This window comes from Lemur catta, chromosome 18, assembly GCF_020740605.2.
Source record: "Lemur catta isolate mLemCat1 chromosome 18, mLemCat1.pri, whole genome shotgun sequence".
Classification (NCBI taxonomy): Eukaryota; Metazoa; Chordata; class Mammalia; order Primates; family Lemuridae; genus Lemur; species Lemur catta.
The window spans coordinates 32,453,254-32,477,815 of record NC_059145.1 but is presented as its reverse complement, the minus strand read 5'-3'; the positions used below and the strand labels follow the sequence as shown (position 1 = coordinate 32,477,815).

Below are 24,562 nucleotides of genomic sequence, written 5' to 3'. Positions count from 1 at the left end.
CAATATTGAATAAATGTGCAAAATTCTTTAAGTTTAATGTACTTTTCCAGCTGACAGTCATGTTACTTTGTGTTTATAACATCATCTTGGTAATTCATTGGCCTGATCATTTAATAAGTTACCCCCAAATGCATTAGCTCTAATCTTAAAAATCTGTTTATTAAGGTGTAATTTACCTACAACACCAATTTTACCTCTACAATTCAATGAGTTTTGACAAATATATGCAGTCTAGTAACCACCACTCCTCTAGTCATGATATAGTATATTTCATTAGCTTGAATTAGCTTTTAAATCAGAGTTTGGTAAGCTAAATAAATTAGTTCCTTGAACCCTGGAAGACATAATACGGTATCTGAAGAATAAAGAAATAAAAATTCATTGACTTTTAAACCAGAAAACAATCTTTTTTTCTATAAAACCTAAACACAGAGAAGCTCTGTATAGGTGCTGTTTTGGGGGGGGTTTGTCTCTTGAAATCTTCAGTAGGAAAAGAAGGAAGTAAGCAATGGTAAGAAGTTGTTTACAAAGTGACTGGTGTGATGTCATAAAAATATGTTGGGGTTGGAGGAAGAAACAGCCATCAAGGAAATAAAACATTGGATCTTAAAGTCAGCTGATTTAAAAAAAGGAAAAAAAGAAAAAGAAAACAAACAAAAATTTTAAATATTGAAATGGGAACCTCGGGTACTAGCAAACAACTCTGATAATTAATAGCGAGTTGTGGAGGCAGTTTCACTTGTCTAAGGTCTTGGTTTTCTCACCCATCAAATGGGGGGATTGAATGGCATATTCTAAACTGTATTATGCAGAACTTGAGTTTTATGAGGTGTGGTTAAGAATAATAGGTTGAGTACAGGAAAATTAAGAATAAGAGCCATATTTTAAATTTGGAAATAGCCACAGTTAAGTTTAATGCTAGCAGATAGGGAGAAAGTACATTTTCCTCCCTCAATTGTATTTCCATATATTCAACTGACCTTTTATTGATTGACTGTTATAGAATTGGAGGTTAGGATACCTTTCAAAACACTTCTAACTGTAATTCTACCTTGCAATTGTGATTCATTATGGACAAGGATGAGTTTCTCAGGGTAATGAATATTGTCATTAAAGTACCAGATTTATTTTCTTTTCCAGAATTTTTGCTTTTAAGAATAAAATATGTGTTTAGACACTAGAGATAGGAAGTTTTATATTTTTAAACAATTATTTTATCCGTGTTATTTGTTTGTTTTAACCAGTTACCCATGGGTGTATTGTTTCCACAATAAAACTTTTTCTACCAGATGGTATGGAAGCCCGGCTCCGCTCAGAGTGAGTATAATTTAGTGCTGTGAAGTTTTTGGATTAATTACTTTGGTTAATAATATTCTAGATGATGGTATACTGTTAATACAGTACTTCAGGATTATTTTAATAATGTTAGAAAATTGACTTACTTTTTGGAATAGAATATACTTTAGTTTAAATTGCTTTTCACATTAGTTGCAATTCTAGTAGATAATAGTGTATCAGAGGTAGAGGTTATTATGTTAGTACTTTTTGTAATGGAACATACTTCAGTTTAAATTGCTTTTCACATTAGTTGCAATTCTAGGAGATAATGTATCAGAAGCAGAGGTTATTTTGTTTCCTAATTTAACTTTACAGTTTACATTTTGGTGGATAATTAGTTGTTTTTCACAATGTTTGGGGTACATAAGTTATTGGTAAGTGATAAATTCATTCCTTTTGATCTGCACATAGGACTTCTTAGACTATGATTGCCTTTGAAGTTAATGCCAGTGTCCCAGATGTCAATATAGTTAGTAGCTTATTTTGGTGGGAGTTTTTTTGAGGCTTTTTTTCAATGTTGTATTTATTCTTTGTATGAAGCAATATAAAAGGTCACTTAGAGGTAGACACTTGAAAGGAAAAAATTACTCATAAAATCTAGATTTTAAAACGTAAACACAAGTACATTTTGATCTTGTGCATTTCAGAGGTTATCATCAAGTGTTGAAGGGAGTTGAACAATCTTTAAATTTCCTTTTTATTTGGGGGGAAAACCTTGAATATGCTAGAATCTTGTTTCTACATTCAGCATAATATTTTCTGTCTTTCAGAAACAGAGACAATGATCTGAGGGTGGGAAGTTGAGAGAAGCAATAAATTTGAAGGAAAAGTAGAGCATTGAGAAGGAAAAAAAGAAGGAAGGATTAAGCAGAGAGAGGCCTTCCCTTACTGTGATAGTCTATGCTTTCATTAGAATCATATATTTTATGCTTCCATTAGAAGCTACCAATTTTTTTTAGTTTTAAGGATATCTGAAACAAAGTAGAAATTTTAAAGCTTTTTAAATTTAAAACATTAATCTGTTTCCTATTTTAAATTACAGCTTAATTATTAAAATTGCAGTAAACTTTAGGAACTTTAATGTAACTTAGCTTTTATGTAGTTAAGAGTTAAGGTTTTAGAAATAAGAGTAACTATTAATCAGCTAATGATGTATTGCTTCTTAAAGACTGATGTTTATATTTGATAATAAGATTTTTCTTTCATTTAGTTAAAAGCTTTGAGCAGTTGCATAAGGTATCGTCTGTGTTCTCAGGTTCCATTTAGTTGAGCATATGAATTTTTTCAAAGTATATTCCAGTGAATTGTGTCCCTATCCCTCTTGCTTCTTTTAATCTTTGCCGTTTCCTTCTCATTGTTTGATTTTTCTTATGTGGTTAAATATTAGCATCATTTAAATTTTTGCTGCTAGTTTTATTGTACATAATGTGATGACTTTCTGGAGAAGATGAATTTTGAACAGGTAATTCTCTAGAGCTGGAAGATCATGATGGTGTTTAGAGGTGGATAGTCCAGTTTCAAACCTGACTCCACTTGTTCTGTGACTTGATCAGACTATACTTTTCTCATTTGAAATATGAAAATGATCATAGTACCTACTGAGCAGGAATTTTATGAGGATTAAATAAGATTGTGTACTTAAGCATAGTATAGTACTTGGCATATATAATGATAAGTACACAATAAACATTAGCCGTTTCTGTTATTGTAATCTAATTTTTAAAAAGCGATTAAGATGTTTTGAGTATGCCAGAATGCCTAGAGTTTAAGGTCCATTGTGTACATAGCATTTAGTGCTTTTAAGATCTTTTGTAGGGGCCAGGTGCGATGGCTCATGCCTGTAATCCTAGCACTTTTGGAGGCCAAGATGGGAGGATCACTTGAGGCCAGGAATTAGAGACCAGCCTGAGCAAGAGTGAGACCCTGTTTCTTAAAAAAAAAAAAAAAAAAAAAAAAAAAAATTAGCCAGGCATGGTGGTATAGTCCCCGCTACTTGGGAGGCTGAGGCAGGAGGATTGCTTGAGCCCAGGAATTTGAGGTTGCAGTGAGCTATGATGATGCCACTGTACGCTAGCCTGGGAGACTGAGCAAGACCCTGTCTCAAAAAAAAAAAAAAAAAAATTTTAGTAGGTAGTTCTCAAAAAACTAATTCTTTTTCTTCCTTAATTTTTATTATATTACACAAATAATTTTCTGATGAGAAGAAACAGAGAGAAATTGCCTATAATCCCACCACCCTAAGCCTGAAAACTGTTTTCATTTCCTATCTTCCCTTGTTCTGGTTTTTATATGCACATGAACTTTTTCCATAATTCAAACAAAATGTACCTGTATCCAAAGTAGTTTTTGTAAAATACAAATATATATCACTTATGGAATGTATTGCTGGATTTTTAGCCTTTTGTTTATTAACCAGATTTTCATGAGAACAGAAGATTTTGTGCTGGGGTCACTAAGAAAACTGGATTTTTAAGAACACTCCATTAGTACCTTTTATTTCCATTTAGACTTTCTTAAGTTCATTTCCTTATATGTGTATTATCTTCAGAGAAAAAGATATATGCCCAAAATGGTTATCTTTGGGTGCTGACATTGGGTAATTTGTATTCATTTCCTCATGCTTTACTTCACATATTTTCCATAATCAATATATGTTACTTACATAGTCAGGAAAAATAAACTTATGTTTAAAATGTCTATTTCAGTTTTATGGAGTAGAGAAGAAAAACTAAAATTGTATCACTAGACCATTTTAATAACACCATGACCATCATCACCAGATAGAAAAGACCAGAAAACAAAGAATTATAAAATACTGACCCACTTGTTTTGCTTGTTTATATTATAGTTTCTATATAATTTTTAAAGAACTTTCATTAGGTACCAGCTTTATGAGGGCCTTGTGATAAGCTCTGGGGATGCAGAGGTGAATTGATACTAGTTCCTGAGAACACAGACATGTAATCAAAAAAGTATAGTAAAGGGTTCTATAGGCTTAGTGAAGACTGTACAGGATATCATGGGTCATCAGAAGTGAGATGAGTACTGGTACTTAATATTCTATTTTATTAAGCATTTTAGTGATTTGTGACTAGTTGAATTAGGACTATTCTTAGGGTGGCATCAGAATTATTGCTGTTTTTAAGTCATGCCTGATGAGTTTCTCAGTAGCTTACACATGATTAACCAGTTGAATCTAGGAAGTTTACCTGCTCAGCCTTCAAGCTAGCCATCACTAGAGTGGCCTCTAGGACGTGGAGTGATAAGCAGCTGATGGGGGACATGGACGATAGCCTTGCTCTGTGTCCCTTTTGCTGACCCCCAACATACATACAGTATCTTACAGGGCATTGTAAAATAGGGACTCTGGCTTCCTTAGTGCTCTATTCCCGCGAGAGTAGTAGTAGTGATCTAGTGCTTCCCATGTCCTGGGCACTGTTTGAAGCTCTTTATTTATATTAACACATTCAATACTCACAGTCACTCTGTGGGTTTGGTTTTATAATGATCTTTTCTTTATGGATAAGGAAGCTTGAGACCTATATTGGTTAGGCAATTTGCATTTCAGCTGCTAAGTAGATCTGAGATTTCACCCAGTCAGTATAGTATCTCAGCCTCCATGCTTAACTGCTATACTGCTTTTCTGTCAGTAGTATTTTATCAGGCCAAAAAAGCAATTAGTACCAATTAATGTCTATTTAATGTTTTGTTTTAAAGTGATATATACTGAGTTTAGTTTCATTCATGTTTACATCTAAGCTTTCAGTTAGTTTCTGAGGTGGCTGAGTGGAGACGAGTAGTATTACTGTTTTGATTAAAGTTCTTCACAGGAACAAGTTTCCAAATTACAGCCTTAATTTCCAGTAGACCTTTGCTTTTTAAGACTTTCTGTATAGGAATGTTTAATTTTAAAGGAACTTAATTTACACATTTCAAAATTGAAAATGGATAGTTTAAAGAGTGCTTCTTTTCTGTGTGGAAGTTCTTATAACAGCCGTCAGTAAGTAGTGGGTCCTCAAAGGGCATTTAATACATTTTGGATTTGGAATGTGCTTTTAAAAATATATTGATATGTAAAAGGCAGGTTTTATGTATTTATTACTTTGTTTTCTAAGAAGTTTATACATTTATAAAGGATTGAAAAATTCTTCACATTTTTCTAATTATATGAAGGCAAATTATCTACTTTGTGGTTTAAGATATTCTGGTACTTTCATGCTATGTTTCCTCTATTGTCAGAATATTAGATAAAAATTCTAAATTTTACTTTTCAGTGTCATTCATGCTCCATTACCAAGTCCTGTTGACAAAGTAAGTTGCTAATGATTATTTTTTCCAAACTGACTCAGCTATATTGCTTTGAAAATGTTTTTTTTTAATATGCTTTACCTAGAAATTTAATTCTCTTCTGTAACAAAATATAGAGTCCATGTAGCTATACAGTTATTATAATCTTCTAATCTTCAATATCTGAAGAATTTAAGGTGGATGTTTCTTAAGTAAAAGCCTTTGTTATCTCAAGTGAACTCTTGACTGTGTAGACTAGCAATACCAGTTTTGTGCCTAGCCAGAGGTAAGGAATGTTAGCTATTACTTTGTATTCTGAGATACAGTTCTGTCTAGAAATTTGTTAAATATTAAATATTTCTAAATATTTCTATCCAAATATTTCACCCAACATTTACCCATACAGGGAGGTAACAGAAATATGGGCTTACAGAAATTGTTCTTTTATTGTCTTTGAAGATCAATTTTAACCTGATCCGATCAGAAACTTCACAGTGATTGCTTGCTAGAAAACAGGTTTTTTTTTTTTTGTTGAGAAATAATGGTATATTAAACTATCGTGCCATTGCTAATGAGCAAGAAAAAAACACATCTTTTGCATCTTTTGACATTAAAATGGACTTTTGAGTTTTCTTAGTACAGTAATTAAACTATTAGGAAAAATATTTTATATTTTTTCTTCAATTTGAATGAAGAAAGAAAGTCTGCTTTAAACTGCAGTTCTCTGTTAGATTCGTTTTTCAGAGGTAAAAGTGCTTAATCATCAACTTCTGTAATACCAAGAATTATTTCAGAAGTAAATAATGGTCTTGCTGATTTAGAACTAACTTTAAAAAACAATGCCAACTCCCTGCCTACTGGTCAGCATATTAATAAAAATATACTTTCTGAGCTTAATAAGCAATGATGCCAGTTCCATAGGGCTTATTAGTATTGAAGATGTGGGTAAATGTTATAGCAACCCCATGAGCCCTTCTTCTTTTTTTTTTTTTAATGATACCATGGTTCTGGCCGGCGCGGTGGCTCACACCTGTAATCCTAGCACTCTGGGAGGCCGAGGCCAGCGGATGGTTTGAGCTCAGGAGTTCGAGACCAGCCTGAGCAAGAGCCAGACCCTGTCTCTACTAAAAATAGAAAGAAATTATATGGATATCTAAAAATATATATAGAAAAAATTAGCCGGGCATGGTGGTGCATACCTGTAGTCCTAGCTACTCGGGAGGCTGAGGCAGGAGGATTGCTTGAGCCCAGGAGTTTGAAGTTGCTTGTGAGCTAGGCTGACGCCATGGCACTCTAGCCCGGGCAACAGAGTAAGACTCTGTCTCAAAAAAAAAAAAAAAAAAAAACAACCATGGTTCCGTAGCCTTGGAAAACCCCTTATAAAAGGTATTTCTTCTAATACTTGTTTAAACACCATTATTTCCCATCTTTTTCTTAAAACCTACCTGTAGTTTAAAGAAAGATGAGGACAAAACTTTTTTCATTGCCTCTGGCCATTGGATAAAGTGATATATTTCATGTCTCCCCACCCACGCACACACATACAAATACTTTGAAGTTGGCTACTTCTAAATGAATTGTGACTTGTTGCCTATTTAACGATGAATTTTAAAGGGCTATTGACTTAGGAGGCATTATTTCTGGGTTAAGAAGAAGCTGCATTGCCTTTGCTATAAATTTGTGATTTGGCTTATCAAGTAATGTTTTCATGAGTAGCACTTTGTTCTACCACCTTACTTATAAATTCAAACTGGTCAGCATAGTATAATACCATTTATAAATTCTGGACAGAGGGCAGAAATATTTTGAGAACCAAGGGAACTGGTTAACTTAATAAATATTATTTTACATATTTAAGTGAATAGACATTTCAAGGAGTTGGTTTGTCTTTAATGTGTTCTATAAAGTGTTTGCTGTTGACACTGTATCATTTTGCTACTAGGTTGCTGCTAACACTCCAAGTATGTACTCTCAGGAACTATTCCAGCTTTCTCAGTATCTACAGGTAAAAGTAAATCTTGAGAATTCTTAGTCTTTAAAATCACAATTAAACAACTTATATTTCATTTTGCCTGTTCAGATATATATAGAATTTTAAAAATTGGCTGGATACAAATACAAAAGAAATATCATCTTTTCGAAGAAGAAAAGGATTAAAAATAGATCTTATGAAGTAAGGATAAAAGAGTCAGGATTGTTAAGTCTAGAGAATATAAGCTCTATATGAGAAAAATTTTATTCTTCAAATATGAGGAGGTTCCAAAATAGTTCTTTATCCTTAGATGACTTTTTAAATAAAATTAAACCCAGAAAGATTTTGGTTGCTTAGTAATACTAATAGCAAATAATCATATAGCACTTGTTGAATGCCAAGCTCCATTATAGCCCTTTACTTATATTCATTTAATCCTCACAAGATCCTATAAGGTACATATTTTATCCTGATTTTTACAGATGGAGTACTGAAGGACAGAAAATTATCACTATATTAATCAGATCTTTAGACATAATATATGCATAGAAAAACAGTTTTGTATATTTGCACTTCAGTAGAGTACTTAAGAGCATGGGCTTTTGCCAGAACTCTCTTGATTTTGATCCCTGGCTTTACACATCTGATCTGCTGGGAAAGTTATTTAACCCCTTTGTGCCTCATTTTCCTCATCTATGAAATGGGTATAGTAATAGCACTTAACCTCACAGAAGGGTGAAGAATAAATCTGCCTGGCACATAGAATGTATGCCATAAATGTTAGTAGTCGTTTACCATTCAATAGGAAGGCACATTAATTGACATAGATCTCTCTTATTTTTAGAGGTAGAAAAAAACCTTGAGATTAATTTGGTCTAGACTTCATTTTTCATGAGAAATATGGGACTTACATAGGTTAAATGGTTTACCTGTGGTTATACACTATTGTTACTAATCATCATGATCTGCGAATCTCACCCCCTGACTCTCTCTTTCCAACTTTTGTGTCAGTTCTTTGAATATTTCTAGTAGTCCTAATCCTTTACTGTTCTTTTTCTAACTCTCCGAGAGAAAATTATACCACAGTCTTTTCTGTGTACATTTTTATTGAATTGCTGAAGTTCTGATGTAAATTGTGAACTTTTTAAATAAAACTGGAATAGATGCATTTCATGTCTTAGAACTGAAAGATCATTCCTGGAAGTATTAGATTTCTGTTGGGTGTATAGTTCATGGAGTTTAGAAACTCCAAATGGAATTGAATTAAAAAGGTGAAATTACACCATCTAGTGGAAGTAGAGTTTAAAGAAGTGGTTGGTTGGTGGTTTTGTTTTTCAGTAAAACTTTTTGCAGCGTCTGTGTAGTTTCCTGCATATTAGGAATGTTTTAGGCACTTAAAATAAACTGGGTAAACAGTCTCTTTTAAATGTAAGCTGTGTTTTAATGTGGATTCTGAAGCAGTATGGTTTTTATTAGATTCCTAAATCTGTAACTTTAGATTTATATTATAGTACCTCTAGCTCTAATTAGACCAGATTTTTCCTAATCATTATTTATCAAGGATGTCGGGAACAGTAAATTCATACTTTAACCCTCAGCTGCTATGTTTGAAGCATGCACTTCTCTAGGGAGATGACTCAGAGGAATTAGGGTAGTAAGTGTTCTCAGTGAAGGAGACCCTCTTAGCAGCTATCAAATGTTAACAAATCACCTAGAGATCAGACTTTACACGCCAGTGTTTTTCTTTGAAAAATATTCCTTTGGAGTTGCCAAATGGTTATATAACTCCTTGATCCCTTAATTACATTGAACCACTATTTGGTGGACTCTTACTTACTCTTGGCATATTAATAGCTTCTAAGTGGTATGCAGTCAGGGAGAGAATCAGAACAACACCTGATAATGCAAAGAGTAGGCTGTGGAAGTGAAGCATTTTCTCTCTTTTATGTATCTATATATATGTGTGTGTGTGTGTGTGTGTGTGTGTGTGTGTGTGTGTGTGTGTGTGTGTGTGCATGTATATATATAAAAACATTTTATAAAGGAAAAATTAAAAGCTATTTATATTTTAGATATTATACCTCTGCAGTCAAGCCATTATAAAGTATCTTTGCTGCTGACCAGATTATTTTGGCTTAGATTAGATTGAGTTTCTTCTGAGATATATGTATTTCGTGTGTGTGTGTGTGTATACACATATATGTATATACACAGTCATGTGTCCCTTAATCATGGGGATACATTCTGAGAAATACATCATCCAGCCATTTTGTCCTTGGAAATATCGTAGAACGTATTTACACAAACCTAGATGGTATAGCTATACACCTAGGCTATATGGTATAGGGCTACAAACGTGTACGGTGTATTACTGTACTGAATTCTGTGGGCAACTGTAACACAATGGTAAATATTTGTTTATCAAAACATAGCTAAACATAGAAAAAGTGCAGTAAAAATACAGTATAAAAGATAGAAAACAATATACCTGTATAGGGCACTTACCATGAATGAAGCTTGCAGGACTGGAAGTTGCTCTGAGTGAGTCGGTGAGTGAATGTGAAGGCCTAGAACATTACTGTACACTCCAGTAGACTTTGTAAACACTGTACATTTAGGCTACACTAAATTTATAAAAATTAACCTTAGCTTACTTTGTAAACATTTAAACATTTAGTTATATTAGAATAACTAATAATAAAATAGAACAATTATAACAATATACTTTAATAAAAATTATGTGAATGTGGACTCCCTCTACCCTCCTCTCAAAATATTGTATGGTACCGAGGGTAACTGAAATTGTAGAAAGCAAAACCAGAGATAAGGGGGGGACTACTGTATATTTTATAAAATATTATCAAGTTTGAAATACTGTGAAATACATCAAGTGGAATGTAATATGAGAATATTTTATCATGTGCTAAAAACTGGTTACTCCTCAAAGGAATCATGCTGTGTTTATTAGAATATCTTTTGTGATTTATAATATTAGGAGGCCTTACATCGGGAACAGATGTTGGAACAGAAGTTAGCCACACTTCAGCGGCTACTAGCCATCACCCAAGAGGCTTCAGATACCAGTTGGCAGGTATTCAGTTGCCTTTACACTCAAGGAGCATTTAAACATAGTTTAATATCTTTTATGAAAACTATAATTTTATAGCAAACAAAGGCAAAGTTATTTCCTAATTAATGAACAAATGTTGATTTTTATATCTTCTGTTGGCAATAGCAACCTTTTTCATATGCATGTTTTTTAGTTACTCAGGTTTTATTTATATTTCATTTGTCTTCAACAGGCTTTAATAGATGAAGATAGACTTTTATCACGGTTAGAAGTTATGGGAAACCAATTACAGGCATGCTCCAAAGTAGGTATAAATCTCAAGTATGTAAAATGAAATGCAGTTTTTTATGTAGCTTCATTTCTTTGACTGACAGTTTGAGTATATACTAAAACTTTTATATAGTTTCAAAATTCTTTTAAATCTTTTGTCATGGGAAATTTTAGACATACATGTGAGTAGAAAGAATTGTATAATGCACACCCATGTACAATTCTCTTTTTTCCATTGTAGTTTATATTTGTTGAAGAAACTGGGTCATTTGCCTTCTAGAATTTCTCTCAGTCTGCATTGTTATTTAAACATTCTTTTAGCTCCCTCCCCCCACATACCATAAATTAGTAGTTTGAGCTAAAGATTTGATCTGATTCAGGCTCAATTTTTTATTGCTAACAACTCTCTGGATGATACTGTGTTCTTCCACCAAGATGCAACATAATGTCCAGTTGTCTTTTGTTTTGAGCTTTTATCAGTAATTGATGATCCTTGCCTAGATCCATTATTTCATTAAGGGTTACAAAAATGGTGATTTAATTCTATCATTTCTTCATATATTTAGCTGGATTACTTGTATAAAGAAAAGCTTCCTCATATCAACCATTTGGTTACCCTGAGGTACATTTTCTACAGGAAAAGCAGGATTAAGTGATTTCCCTCCGCACCTTATTTACTGGATTTCAGAATAATGAATTGGTTCCTTTTCATCCACCAAAGAATGACCATGGTGTTTCCTCCCCCCACTTAGATTTAAAGATGTTTGATGTGTTAAAATCTATTGCAATTGCTTTTCTCACCCTCACAGCCTTCCATGCCTCCTCACATCCACTGCCCCCACCCTGTTTAAAGCTTCAGTTCTTACCTGTGCACTGTTCTGACAGCCTTCTCCTGTTTTTCTTATTGATGTTCAAATTAGCCCATCTTTAGTCTGTGTAAACCTCTTCAGATTGGCTCCTGAGTCTTTTTGATAGAACTGTAGCAGACTTAAATAGCTTATTTCTGTCATACCAGACAAGATGTTCCAAGCTCATCTTATACATTTCCTTCCCCAGACACAGAGTCTCCTTTTTCCCCATAGTGCCCTTATTCCTTTTGTTTTAACCATTGTTTTAAAATGCTTGATGCCTTTGATGGTAACTGATTATTTTTGCCTACCAATGTAAATATAGTGGTTTGTAGAAAATATGACAAATACAAGAGTAATTCATTTTGTATATTTGAGAGAAATTCTCAGTTGGCTTTGACTTTTTCTTTCTTTTTTAAGTGGGAACTAATATATTTGTGAAGGCATAATTTACTGATGCAGCTTTTAAATACAGCTTTAGTTAATACATCATTTGTGTTGGAGGTACCTTAATATACAATTTTAAAAGCATCATAATGTGTCATTTTTTCCCCAATAGTAGATGCTTTTTTAAAAGTAACTTCGCTGTAATTATAAATATTTTTTATTCTAGAATCAAACAGAAGATAGTTTACGGAAGGAACTTATAGCATTACAAGAGGATAAACATAACTATGAGACAACAGCCAAAGAGTCCCTGAGGCGAGTTCTTCAGGAGAAAATTGAAGTGGTTAGAAAACTTTCAGAAGTTGAGGTATTTCAGTTTTAACAATACTAAATAGTAGTATGATTTTTAAAAACTTTCAAACATTCCAGGACACTTTAAACTTGGGTATTATTATATAGCAAGGAAATATTTTCTGTCAGATAGGAAGGAACAGTTATGCTGCTTTCGCTGACAGGAATTCTCAACATAACCATGTGAGTTTCGTGCTTATGCTCCCTGGTCAGTGACTGAGGGAATAAAAGCCTAACCAGGGAATCTTACTGTTTGCATTGTGCTTAGAATTCAGCCACCATACAGTCGTGCCAGGGAATTGATCTCCTGTCATCTGGTTGTTAACGATGGTCATTATAGACTGAGAACCTATACCACGTAGCCTACTTCACCTATCCCTAGAGAGGAAAACTGTGTCTGATACTTTGGAGGTTCAAAGGATAAATTATCTCCAAGGTCCTTTCTAGGTCTTTTAGGAACCATCAAAATGTGTTTCTTGGCCGGGCCTGGTGGTTCAGGCTTATAATCCTTATAATCCTTTGGTGAGGTGGGAGGATCACTTGAGGCCAGGAGTTGGAGGTTACAGTGAGGTGTGATCATGCCACTGCACTACAGTCTGGGTGACAGAACAAGATCGTGTCTCAAAAACAAACAAATCAAAATGTGATTTTCATTGCTTTGAACAAAACCTAATTCATAATACAGGTCATTCCTTTGAACCACTGCAAAATTACCACGGAAATTATCTTTTACTGGATTTGGTTAAAATGCCCATCATAAACTAAATACCCTTAGTACAGGCATAGTTTCTATAATGGACCCATCAGTGGTGTAATAAATTTGACATGCAAGGAAAGAAAAGTTGCTAGCTGTCTTCTAATTTTCTTATTAAATTACCTATTGCACATTATTAAACTTGCTTTTAAGAAGTGATGGGCTTAAAATATTTTCAAGGCTAAAAGTCATACATTTTGGCCTTTCAAAAGTATAATCATATAAAAGCAGCATCCTCTTCCTGCCTCTCCCCTTTTCCCATTTCCCCACCCTCTCAAATTCTTAGTTGTGTTTTCTGTTTTAGTATGTACCCAAAGTAAACTGAAATTCTTATGTTGCTTAACTCAGCTTTATATAAAGTCCAGGGCAGGTGTTGATTTAGAATAGCCAATAGGATTATACTTCTTATAAGCTGAATTTAGAAGGAATTCCAAATAATAATTGTGCATTTATTCTAAATAAATTGCCTGTAAACTTGAATTTCAGCGAAGTCTGAGTAATACTGAAGATGAATGTACCCACCTGAAAGAAATGAATGAACGGACTCAGGAAGAATTAAGAGAATTAGCCAATAAATATAATGGAGCAGTTAATGAGATTAAAGATTTATCTGATAAGTTAAAGGTATGTATTTACTTAGTTTGAAATTATGTTAAGCTAATCATCTCCCACACACTGGATAGCTTAAGCATTTAGATGTTGTTGAATAGTTGTTGATGTAAAATTTGATAATCTTTGAAAATTATAGTGAAAATTAGGTGCTTATATTCCATTTAGCCCAACCTCCATTACCGTGTATATTAAATAATTAAAATCTTGTAAAAGCTGTCATAGTTTCTCTGGATGGAAATGTAGTCAGTGCTTCACAATAGACATCTTTTAATATATAACAGGAAGTAGATGAGAATCAGCAAAACCCAAGATACTCAGATTTTTTTTAACCTGAAACTATTTGTGTTTAGGCCATCCCAAAGGCACAGCTACTTAGTGCTAGAACAAGCCCAGAGAGAATCTTAGAGTGATAATGCTTGATCCCATGTAGTCTCCTGGAACTGTTAACTCTGTGTATGCTGCTATTCCCTATAGCTATGGGACATTTAGGATAAGGACAGATCAGACCATAGGATAAAGTCTAATTGGTTCTTTAAAATCTTATACCTGAGTTTGTGAAGCTCTGTCTTTTAATGTGAACCATGGATTGAGTACCTATGTGTTTGTTAGAGAAGACCAGAGTATACCTGCCCTCTATGTGATTGGTTAACCCAGTGGTCCCCAACCTTTTTGGCACCAGGGACCAGTTTCATGGAAGACAGTTTTTCCATGGGGGAGGGGGGGAGGGCAGCAGAGCTCAGGCAGTGATGAGGGATGGGGGGCTGGGGAAGGCTGGGGAAGGCTGGGGAGCAGCTGTAAATACAGATGTACAGATGAAGCTTCATTCACTGCTCACCTGCTGTGCGGCCCCGTTCCTAAGTTTCATGGAAGACAATTGGAACGGGGGAGGCTGGAGCTTAGACAGTGATGCTGATGTGCAGCTGGCTTTCTAACAGGTCGTCCCTGGGGTTGGGGACCACAAGGTTAACCTATGATAGTTTTAAAGATTGGTCTTGTTAAAAAGAAGGTCTTTTTGAGAAGTGCTTGTACCATCATCCCTTTAGCTAAACATAATTTTGTTTAAAATTTCAGATTTAGTTATATTTTAGAACTTATGAACAAACTGAAACAGTAATAATTTTAGGGGAAAATCTTACTTCCCTCTTGAAAAATATGGAGCTTTTCACTTTGACCCTTTATCTCTATGTGTGTTGAGCCTACTTGCTTGCTTCAAGTTTTTCTCTCCTAGATCTTATGGAGGAGTGACCCCAGGGCAGATCACTTTTGACATGAAGCCTTTGTCTTTACCTTCTTTGCTGGTTTAGAAAAAACGTATCAATAAATGTATTCTATAATATAGAATATTTTTCTTAGAAGTTTAAGTGAGTAAAGGCAGTCCTGGTTTAGGCTTCCTAAAACAAGCTTAGGTTTTATTAAATAACTGAATTTCCTTCTTTCTCAACAGGTAGCAGAGGGAAAACAAGAGGAAATCCAACAGAAAGGGCAAGCTGAGAAAAAAGAATTACAACATAAAATAGATGAAATGGAAGAAAAAGAACAGGAACTCCAGGCAAAAATAGAAGCTTTGCAAGCTGATAATGATTTCACCAATGAGAGGCTAACAGCTTTACAAGGTGAGTTAGCTAATCCAGAATTTTATTTTATTTGATTTTTTTTTCTTTTTATCTGTGAAATATCTTTTTTTTGGGCTTTTGTTTACAGTACGGTTAGAACATCTTCAGGAGAAAACTCTTAAAGAATGCAGCAGCTTAGGTAGGTGTCATCCATATTTTTTATTTAAAACTGAATTTTTTCATTAAACTTTTGACGTTGCTTACTATCTCATATTAAGTCTTATTTTCTTTAAGGGATATTTTACCTACTAGGTGTAAAGTATCTACACTCTTTTAGAAAATTTCCTCTAAAAATATGCTTGATTGCCACCAGTGGGCACCATTGTTTAGTCCTTGAGATGAATGAAATTTCTGCATCTGAGATGTTCTGCGTAGAGATACTTAAATAAGAAAAATCCATGAGCAGCAGGATCCGTTTTCTTTTAAGGTTCATTGGAAGGCCACCAAGCAGTTGTAGGCTTTTTTCTGAGTTAATAGAAAATGGCAAGTTGAACCCTTCTCATAAAAATAAATGTAAAGTGTTCTTTGCAATCTTAATCTGCAGGAATACAAAATGCCATGGTTATACTTGAGACCAGTTTTAAAGTAATACTTTCTTTGATCAGGCAATGATATACTGTCTTAATCCTAGGGATACAAGTTGATGACTTCTTACCTAAAATAAATGGGAGCACAGAAAAAGGTAGTGTAAAGAACTTAAATATTTTTCTTTCATGATATCCTTTTAGTATGTAAGCAGGATAAGGAGTTTAGGGTTTTAAGTGTTTGGAATGAAAAGCATGCTGGTTTTGAACCTTGTCTTTAAAAATCAAGGTTCCCTTTATTTTGTAAGATTTAATGCTATGATCTATTCTTAGATATCCCTTGTTATATGGAAATTTCAGTTATTCAAATAAGAAAATGGTGGAAGTTAAATTTTTGAAATGGCTTTTACAGTGGCTTTTACAATATAGCTCTTTTTTCCCCCACTATGTTTTTCAATGAGCTATGCTACCACTTTTTTCTATCAAGTTCTGCTTCTGTGTGATAATTGACCCCTGTTTTTAATATTTGAGTTTATTTAACAGCCCATTGAGCTCTTGGACATGTCATAGAAACTGCTTTCTTTATCCATTTGTTTCATTGATCAGAGAGAATGCGGTCATTCATTTCTGTCATAAGAAAAATCTTTTATTAGTTCTTGGTTCTGTGACCCTTCTTTCTGCATAGCATGAGTTCTCTCTTCCCAAAACTTACAATCACTATTCGTTTTCCTACTACTACATGGGATACTTTGTACCCAATGGCTTCTGTACTCTTTCAGTCTTGAAGATCGCTATTTCCCTCCTTCCCTCTCCTTCTATCCAACATTAATTGCACACCAACTATGTGCCAAATCCTGCACTAGATACTTGGAGTACAAAAGGAATAAAACATTTTTATGTGTTGACCAATCTATGTGCCTGTCCTCTCAGTTTTATACAGAAGTTAGTGGAAGATATCAAGGTTGATACCCAGTATTTCCTATTAAATATTTTTTCCATGTATCAGGGGATATCTTTATGGTTCTTGGGCAGCAGTCAAATTCTGATAAAATTAGAAGGTGAGTTTTTTTGTTCTATTTTGGTTTTGTTTGGTTCATTTGTTTTTAAACAAGAACTGCCAGAATAGGCTCAGGTAATAAAGGTCAAGACCTAATATTGCATATATACTGAATTTTGAAATTCTCAAGAAAAAAGTTTCATTAATCATTGCTTTTTACTGTTCTATGTATGTTTTGTAAAATGCGTTGACTTTTTAAAATTCCAATTTGACTGAGTTTCAATTTGAGAATTTTTAAAGGTGTAGTTTATATTCATTGCACCCAAATCACTAGTTGCTGTTCATAAAATATATTGAGCAACTTATATAAAATGACTTAATCCTCGTCTTCTAAAGACATATTGTCTTTAAATGATTTTATATTTTCTGTTATTATTTTGCTTGTTTTTCTCATGCACACTTTTTATTCAAATCTATCATTACCCTCTTGACTTGAGTATATGTTTATTAATAATGTTAGTGTTAACCCCAGCTGGGAAACTTATTCCTTCAGTTAAGAGAATCCTTTTATATACATGGAACCATCTTAATACTATTTAGCGTGGTCAAATTACTGCCTAAAATTTTTGCCATTTCCAATTGATTTAGATGAGAACAGTAGTAGGCTATTTTTAACTGTGGAACAGTTGACTCCTTGGTTTAACATAAAATAAGATATTTTGGGTACTTAAAGGTAATTTCTGGCTATAATTATTATTCCCTTATAGGTATATTTGTTTTCGGGTGGGGAGGGGTTGATAAATGGAGTAGTGCGAGAGTAACTAATAGAATATTTTGAAAGGCACTAAGTAGTATATTTCTAGATATACACCAAAACTTTGTTATACCAGATTTAGTTACTTTGGAATAAGTGATGGGTCACTTACTCCATTCTGATTCACTTGTAATATAATAATGGATTAATATTCAAAGATTCTGATATTACCAAAGTCCTTAACCATAATATTAATATTATATGATTTTAACTAAAATTATTCTTCTAAATAGTATAGAGAGGCAGTCAAATGTAGTTGTAACAGAATGTTTTCAAAATGTCTGGAGATGTTATAATTAATAATACTCCTTCCAGTGAACTCTGTTTTTGAAATTTTTTAAATGTAATGTAGCTGCTAAAAGCACAGGTTTTATACTGTAAATTTTTTGTGAGTCTTATCTCATAATTTGAACATGTCTTTTAGATTATGAATGGTGCTGTCTAAAAGAAATATAATGAGAGCCACATGCATAATTTAAAATTTTCTGGTAGCCAGATTAAAAATATAAAAAGAAACAAGTAGAACAAATTTTAATAATATATTGAACCCATTGTATCTAGAATGTTGTTTCAACATGTAATCGGTATTAAAATTATTAATGAATTATTAATGAAATATTTCACATTATTTTTTCCTTACTAAGTCTTTGAAATCATTGTACATTTATTTTATAATTATATCCCATCTCAATTCAAACTAGCCACATGTGAAGGGCTCATTAACAACATGTAGTTAATGGCTGTAGCATTGTACAGCACAAGTATTAAAAAATCAAAATCCATAGGGAACTCATATGTTTAAAATGCATTTTAAGTAGAGTGGTTCTCTATTCTATGTTTCTGTATCTCTCTTTCTTTACATTCCTATACCCTATTTAGTATTGTAGACACCCACTTTCCCCTCAGTAAATATCTGACTCCTTTTGGATCGTCAGTGGCCTCTTCTTTAGTTTTGGCAAAGTGAATTCCCAAGGACCTGAATTTAAGAAATAGAGTATTAGCTGGGCACGGTGGCTCATGCCTGTAATCCTAGCAATCTGGGAGGCCGAGGCGGGAGAATCACTTGAGCTCAGGAGTTTGAGACCAGACTGAGCAAGAGCAAGCCCCCATCTCTACTAAATATAGAAAAACAACTAGCCAGGCGCCCGCCATGGTGTATACCTGTAGTCCCAGTTACTCTGTAGTCCCAGCTACTAGGGAGGCTGAGGCAGGAGGATTGCTTGAGCCCAGGAGTTTGAGGTTGCTGTGAGCTAGGCTGACACCCGGGCACTCTACTAAGGGCAACAGAGTGAGACTCTGTCTCAAAAAAAAAGAAAAAAAGAAATAAAGTATTAAAAATATCATGAATTTGGTATACAACCTCCCACTGCTAAATCTGACTGGCTAAAAGAAAAATGTCATGATCCAGATTCTTTACATATTCTGTCTGAAAGACCTTTTCTCATATGTTTAAGAGACTCTTTTGTAGAGGTCATATAAATATATATACACACACACACACGCATATATATATCTTTTTATATTAACCTTGGATTTTATCTAGTTTAGTAAATATTTTAATGTAGAGTTCAGATATTAAAATCAGAGTAGATAAAAGGTGATTTTTTTTTTTTAGCTTGGTAGGTGATGGTAGAATATCCTGCTTTAGTAAAAATCATCTTTTTCAAATGTTTCCAACATAAAGCAATGATAAATGTTTCAGGTGAATCATGTCCCAGTTACCCTGATTTGATCACTATATGTTATATGCTTGTATCAAAATATAACATGTACTCCATGAATATGTACAATTATTATGTATCAATAAAAAAACTTTAAAAAAAGTAATAAAAATCATCTGAAGTCCTTTGGTATTGGTCTGAAATTTGTTTTCAAATAAGTTTTATAAAATCCTTTAGTTAAAATTTGGTTCCCAATGAGGTGGGTTTAGTAATTTATTTATTTTTGAGACAGGGTCTGTCTCTGTCACCCATGTTGGAGCACTGTGGTGTGATTGTAGTTCACTGTAACCTTGATTTCCTGGGCTCAAGTGAATCCTTCTGCCTCAGCCTCCTGAGTAGCTGGGACTACAGGCATGAGCCACCATGCCTGGCTAATTTTTTTTTTTTTTTTTTTTTTTTTTTGTGGAGACAGTATCTCACTATGTTGCCCATGCTGGTCTTGAACTCCTGGCCTTGAACTCTCACCTCAACCTCCCCGAGTACTGGGATTATAGATGTGAGCCAGGATACCCAGTCTCAAATGAGTTTTTATATCTAAAACTCATTAGTTTGAGTTCTGAAAATGTTATCATAGCTTAGATAGGATTTATGTACAACAACTTTTAATCTTGGTAATTACTGTTCTATTGAGGAGTCCTGTGTTGCTTTTCTTGGCTCCAATTGGCAAATTCTATTTATTAAATTTTTTTAAATTTCAAATTTCTGTTGCAGTTAGCATTCTTTTTCTTTTTGAGGCTATATTGTATCTCTTTATAATATTCTAAGTATGTAATTCATTGGTCTCTTCAAAACATGAGTTATAGCAACCTTTTTTCCCCATGTTTTTGTCTTGTACTGATGGTCACTGTAGCCTGGAGGCTCTGCACACCATGTAACTAGAGAAAGGATAATGATAGATTTGAGTATAGAGGTAAAGGAGATGGCTAAGAGGAACGATGTTAAGAGAGGGTAAAGTGCGATCAGAGTAGGAGGTGACCGCCTCTCTCTCATGCAAAGTTGAGATGATTGAGGGGTGGAGTGGGTTGAGATGGAAGAGAAGGGAAAGGAGGCTTTCACAGCTAGTGGTGCTAACTCATGGGTCCTCTGTGGCGGGTTCTAATACTTTTACACCTTCCAAGAAGTCATTGTATTGAAATGTATTCTTAACACTTAAACTTCCAAAATCTATGTAGTAGTTTTAAATGATTCAAATATGTAGTTAAGGATGTTTTCCAGATTCAGAAGTAACATTTTCAATCAAGGTAAATACAGATTATTATAAGGAAAGGGCTGAAACTTTTATTAAACCCCTATGTTAGATTTTGATTCTCTCCATCCATTTGTTCTGTTTGACCTGAGCAAAACCGCTTACCAAGCTCTTTGAAATGTACAAATACTGATTTTGATCATTTGGGCAGAGATAAACAATTTTTTGATAGTATATGAAGTACAGATTAAGTCACTCAAAAGAGAAGACTATTTGCAAAATGAAAGTGTGAAGAGTAAAATACTACAATTGGTATCTTAAAATTTTTAAGGCACTATTTTATGGTATTCTTAAGGTATTTACCTTTTGCTTCTTAGCTAAGATAAATAGCTTTGAAGAGAGACTGTTAGAGAATAATCACTTGAAAATTAATAATAACAAATATACAATTTTAAAATTATTTAAGGGTATTAAGCTTTAATGGAGAAAGATGTGTTTTAAAAGTGGGAGAAGATTTTTAAAGCAATATATGTAGTTTTCTTGAGCTCTTTGGATAAAAACTGCACCTTTAAAAGCTAACCATTCAGGATACAAATTAATGATTACATAATCACAATTTTCAGTCATTTACCTTTAAAATATGTCTGCTATTACTATTAAAATATATTCAACTTTTACTAATCTTACTTAGAATTACCCATGTTAATACATTTCAACTTTCCTACCTTTGCTGTTGGTTTTCAAAGACAGCACCAAACTATATCCTAAAAAGTGTTTCTTTCTTTATTAGAGCACTTGCTTTCAAAGAGTGGCGGGGACTGCACTTTTATTCATCAATTCATAGAATGCCAGAGTGAGTACAGAGTATTTTTTCACATTGATTTTAATGAAGTCAGGGGCTAAAATTGAAAAGTGAGAAGAAAAATGAGATCTCAATGTGTTTGTTATAGTAGAAGTGCATAAAGGGCCATCTTCAGACAGCAGCATATCTTTTCATAAAGTTTCTTTTTCTCTCTTTTGAGAAAAATATTTGTTTGCCTTTACAGATGGACCTGAGCATTTCATATTAGCATGTTACCTCCAAAAGAGGAAGTTTCAAGCTTGTTAATTTTGAAGTTCTTAAATAAATTTCTTATTTTAAATGAAGCCACAAAAAACAATTATTTAGTTTGGACATTCAGTTCTGAAGATGGCTCACAGGGTAGCAGGAGCTTTCTAGGGAAGGAGTAGCAATAGATTGTCCTATAATATGATGTAAACTACCTACCTTTGGGAAGTTGTATGAGGCTATCTTTAAGAATTTTTTTTTCTATTTATTTCTTATATCTCTTGAAGTGTAGAATGAGATTTGCCACCAAGAATATTTTAAAGATTAAAAGATAAGGGGATTTCCAGTAGAAATGGGAAAAAAAGGAGTATTTTAAAGATAGGTTGGTTTTTGAGGTGATCTAGACCTCTGCTGAATTCTGAACAAAAATATTGTGAATTCCTTTTTACTTGAAAGTCATGTAGCTGCTTAGATCTATAACAATCTCAAGTTTATGATATTCTCTTGGGCTTATTAGTGATAAGCAAAGATTTCCATGTATAGTAAAGGTTTGTTGATGAAGTCTATGTTTTTTCCTATCAGGCAAACACTTTCTCAGACATTTTTCTCTTTATGTTCTCTCTCTCTTTGAAATGAGTGGTTTTCCAAGTTTTAATGCACATAATTTCATTGTGTGGGTGTGCACACATATGTGGTTCCCCACACCCACAACCTCAGGAGCACTTGAGGGTTGTAAGCGTCATGCTTGGTAATTACAGCAGACATAAATTCAACAGATCAAATGTTATACTCTTTAGAGATCCTTTGAGGAAACTTGGAATTTCACTTAATAGGTTTAGAAGAGCTTCTGTTTGGGCAGTTTTAGATACTACAATACTAGATGTGAGTTTAATATTACTTTGAGCAATTATTTAATAAATATGGTATTTTCCTTTTAATAATATATTCCTAAATCAAAGATTAGTGTATCCTTTTGTTACCTTCTAATTATTAAATCTCACTTTTATGGGAAATTAGCACAAGGATTTGGGGCAAAATAATTGGTATCCACTGAAACCAACTAAAAGAATACATAATCTAGGCCAGGCGGTAGCTCACCCCTGTAATCCTAGCACTCGGAAGGCCGGGATGGGAGGATTCCTTGGGACCTGGAGTTTGAGACTAGCCTAAGCAAGGGTGAGACCCTGTCTCTACAAAAAATAGAAAAATTAGCTGTGTGTGGTGACTGGTACCTATCTATAGTTCCAGCTACTCAGGAGGCTGAGCCAGGAGGATTGCTTGAGCCCAGGAGCTTTAGGTTGTAGTGAGCTATGATGACACCACTGCAATCTAGCACAGGCAACAGAGCAAGACCCTGTCTCAAAAAAAAAAAAAAAAGAAAACAAAAACACAATTTAAAATAAAAGGGCTAACTTTTGGCCAAGTGTGGCGGCCCACACCCATAATCCCAGCACTTTGGAAGGCCAAGGCAGGAGGATCACTTCAGGCCAGGAAGGAGTTCAAGACCAGCCTGTTCAACATAGCAAGACCTTGTCTCTACAAAAAAAAATTTTTTAAGTAGCTGGGCATGGTGGCACATGCCTTAGTCCCAGCTACCCGATAGGATAAGGCACAAGGATTGCTTGAGCCCAGGAGTTTGAGGCTACAGTGAGCTATAATCATGCCACTGCACTCCAGCCTGGGTGACAGAGCAAGACCCTGTCTCCCCAAAAAATAAAAATACAAATCTTCAGAAGAAGGATTTTATACTTAGTTTTAGTGCATGTGATCATTCTTTGATAAGTTATTTTTGTTTTGAACTTTGGGAAATCATATTTTAAGTCCAAAGAAATAAGAACATACAATTATCCAAAGGATGTTTTGCTGAGTTGCAATTTGTAAAAATCATTCTTTTACTTTATTATTATTATTAGTTGCTTACTGGTAAAAAAGGTTTTTCATTGTAATGCCTATTTTGTTATTGAACATTTTATTTAAAATATTATAAAATACTTAGCTGTAGTTGTAACACAGAGTAATGTTTGTTTTAAATGGAGAAAACCTGTTTGGAGATTTTTATTGCATCATAGTTATGGGAGAGAATGGAACAAATAAACATTCAGAGATAGTGTAGAATTTATGTAAATTATAGGAAATCCCCTCACTGGGAACATTAGACAGCTAATAATAAAATCATTTTTATAAGGACTATGTAACAGCATGGGAAAATACTAAACATGTGGTACATAGAAGGAAAAATCAGAATATAAAATCTCATTCTTATGTACCAAAAGTGGACCAAAGAACAGAAAAAATAAAATGCAAGTATTTCTAGACATCTGAATCTATTGGGTCCATGAGTGGAAATAGTGAAAGCCTAGCCTGTAAGTTTAGGTAACTAGGAAGAGGCCTGTTATCAGAATTTGTTTGGTTTCTGAGTTTTAGGTAGCAAGTAGTAAGAGTTTGGTTATTGATTATTCCAGTTGTATCTCAAAATTTTCCAAATCTGTTTGGTTCCTTAAATTTGGATAGCCAGAGTTGGGATAGCAAGGGTTGCTTCTGGTTTTTTTGTCAGAAGGTACATTTCATTATTTTATGACATACTTCCATTGTAGGAATTGTTGTGTTTAATAAATACTATTACAAGCAAGGCAAATTCAGCAAACTCCTTACTCAAGTAAATTTATTCTCAAGTACTTTAAAAACAGTTTTGAATTACCTATTGACAAGTGCTCACAAACTATTTTGCCATTATTTTCATTTAAAGGCATCTTGAAATGATTTCTGATCT

At 33.8% G+C, this 24,562-nt stretch overlaps 1 protein-coding gene across 35 annotated transcripts in view; it reads left to right on the top strand.

Moving 5' to 3' along the window:
• Positions 1 to 24,562, top strand: part of LOC123623575 (sarcolemma associated protein) — a 132,205-nt gene that overhangs the window by 67,136 nt on the left and 40,507 nt on the right. For 8 of the 35 annotated variants that reach the window (XM_045530818.1, XM_045530796.1, XM_045530798.1 and 5 more), the window contains exons 3-13: positions 1,245 to 1,317; positions 5,613 to 5,649; positions 7,568 to 7,630; positions 10,593 to 10,688; positions 10,900 to 10,971; positions 12,399 to 12,539; positions 13,764 to 13,901; positions 15,334 to 15,502; positions 15,591 to 15,641; positions 16,134 to 16,184; positions 21,535 to 21,597. In XM_045530818.1, coding sequence (XP_045386774.1) covers positions 1,245 to 1,317; positions 5,613 to 5,649; positions 7,568 to 7,630; positions 10,593 to 10,688; positions 10,900 to 10,971; positions 12,399 to 12,539; positions 13,764 to 13,901; positions 15,334 to 15,502; positions 15,591 to 15,641; positions 16,134 to 16,184; positions 21,535 to 21,597 — 954 coding nt within the window. The remainder of the gene's footprint in view (positions 1 to 1,244; positions 1,318 to 5,612; positions 5,650 to 7,567; positions 7,631 to 10,592; positions 10,689 to 10,899; positions 10,972 to 12,398; positions 12,540 to 13,763; positions 13,902 to 15,333; positions 15,503 to 15,590; positions 15,642 to 16,133; positions 16,185 to 21,534; positions 21,598 to 24,562) is intronic. The other 27 variants (XM_045530825.1, XM_045530828.1, XM_045530809.1 and 24 more) reach the window with 7 other exon arrangements.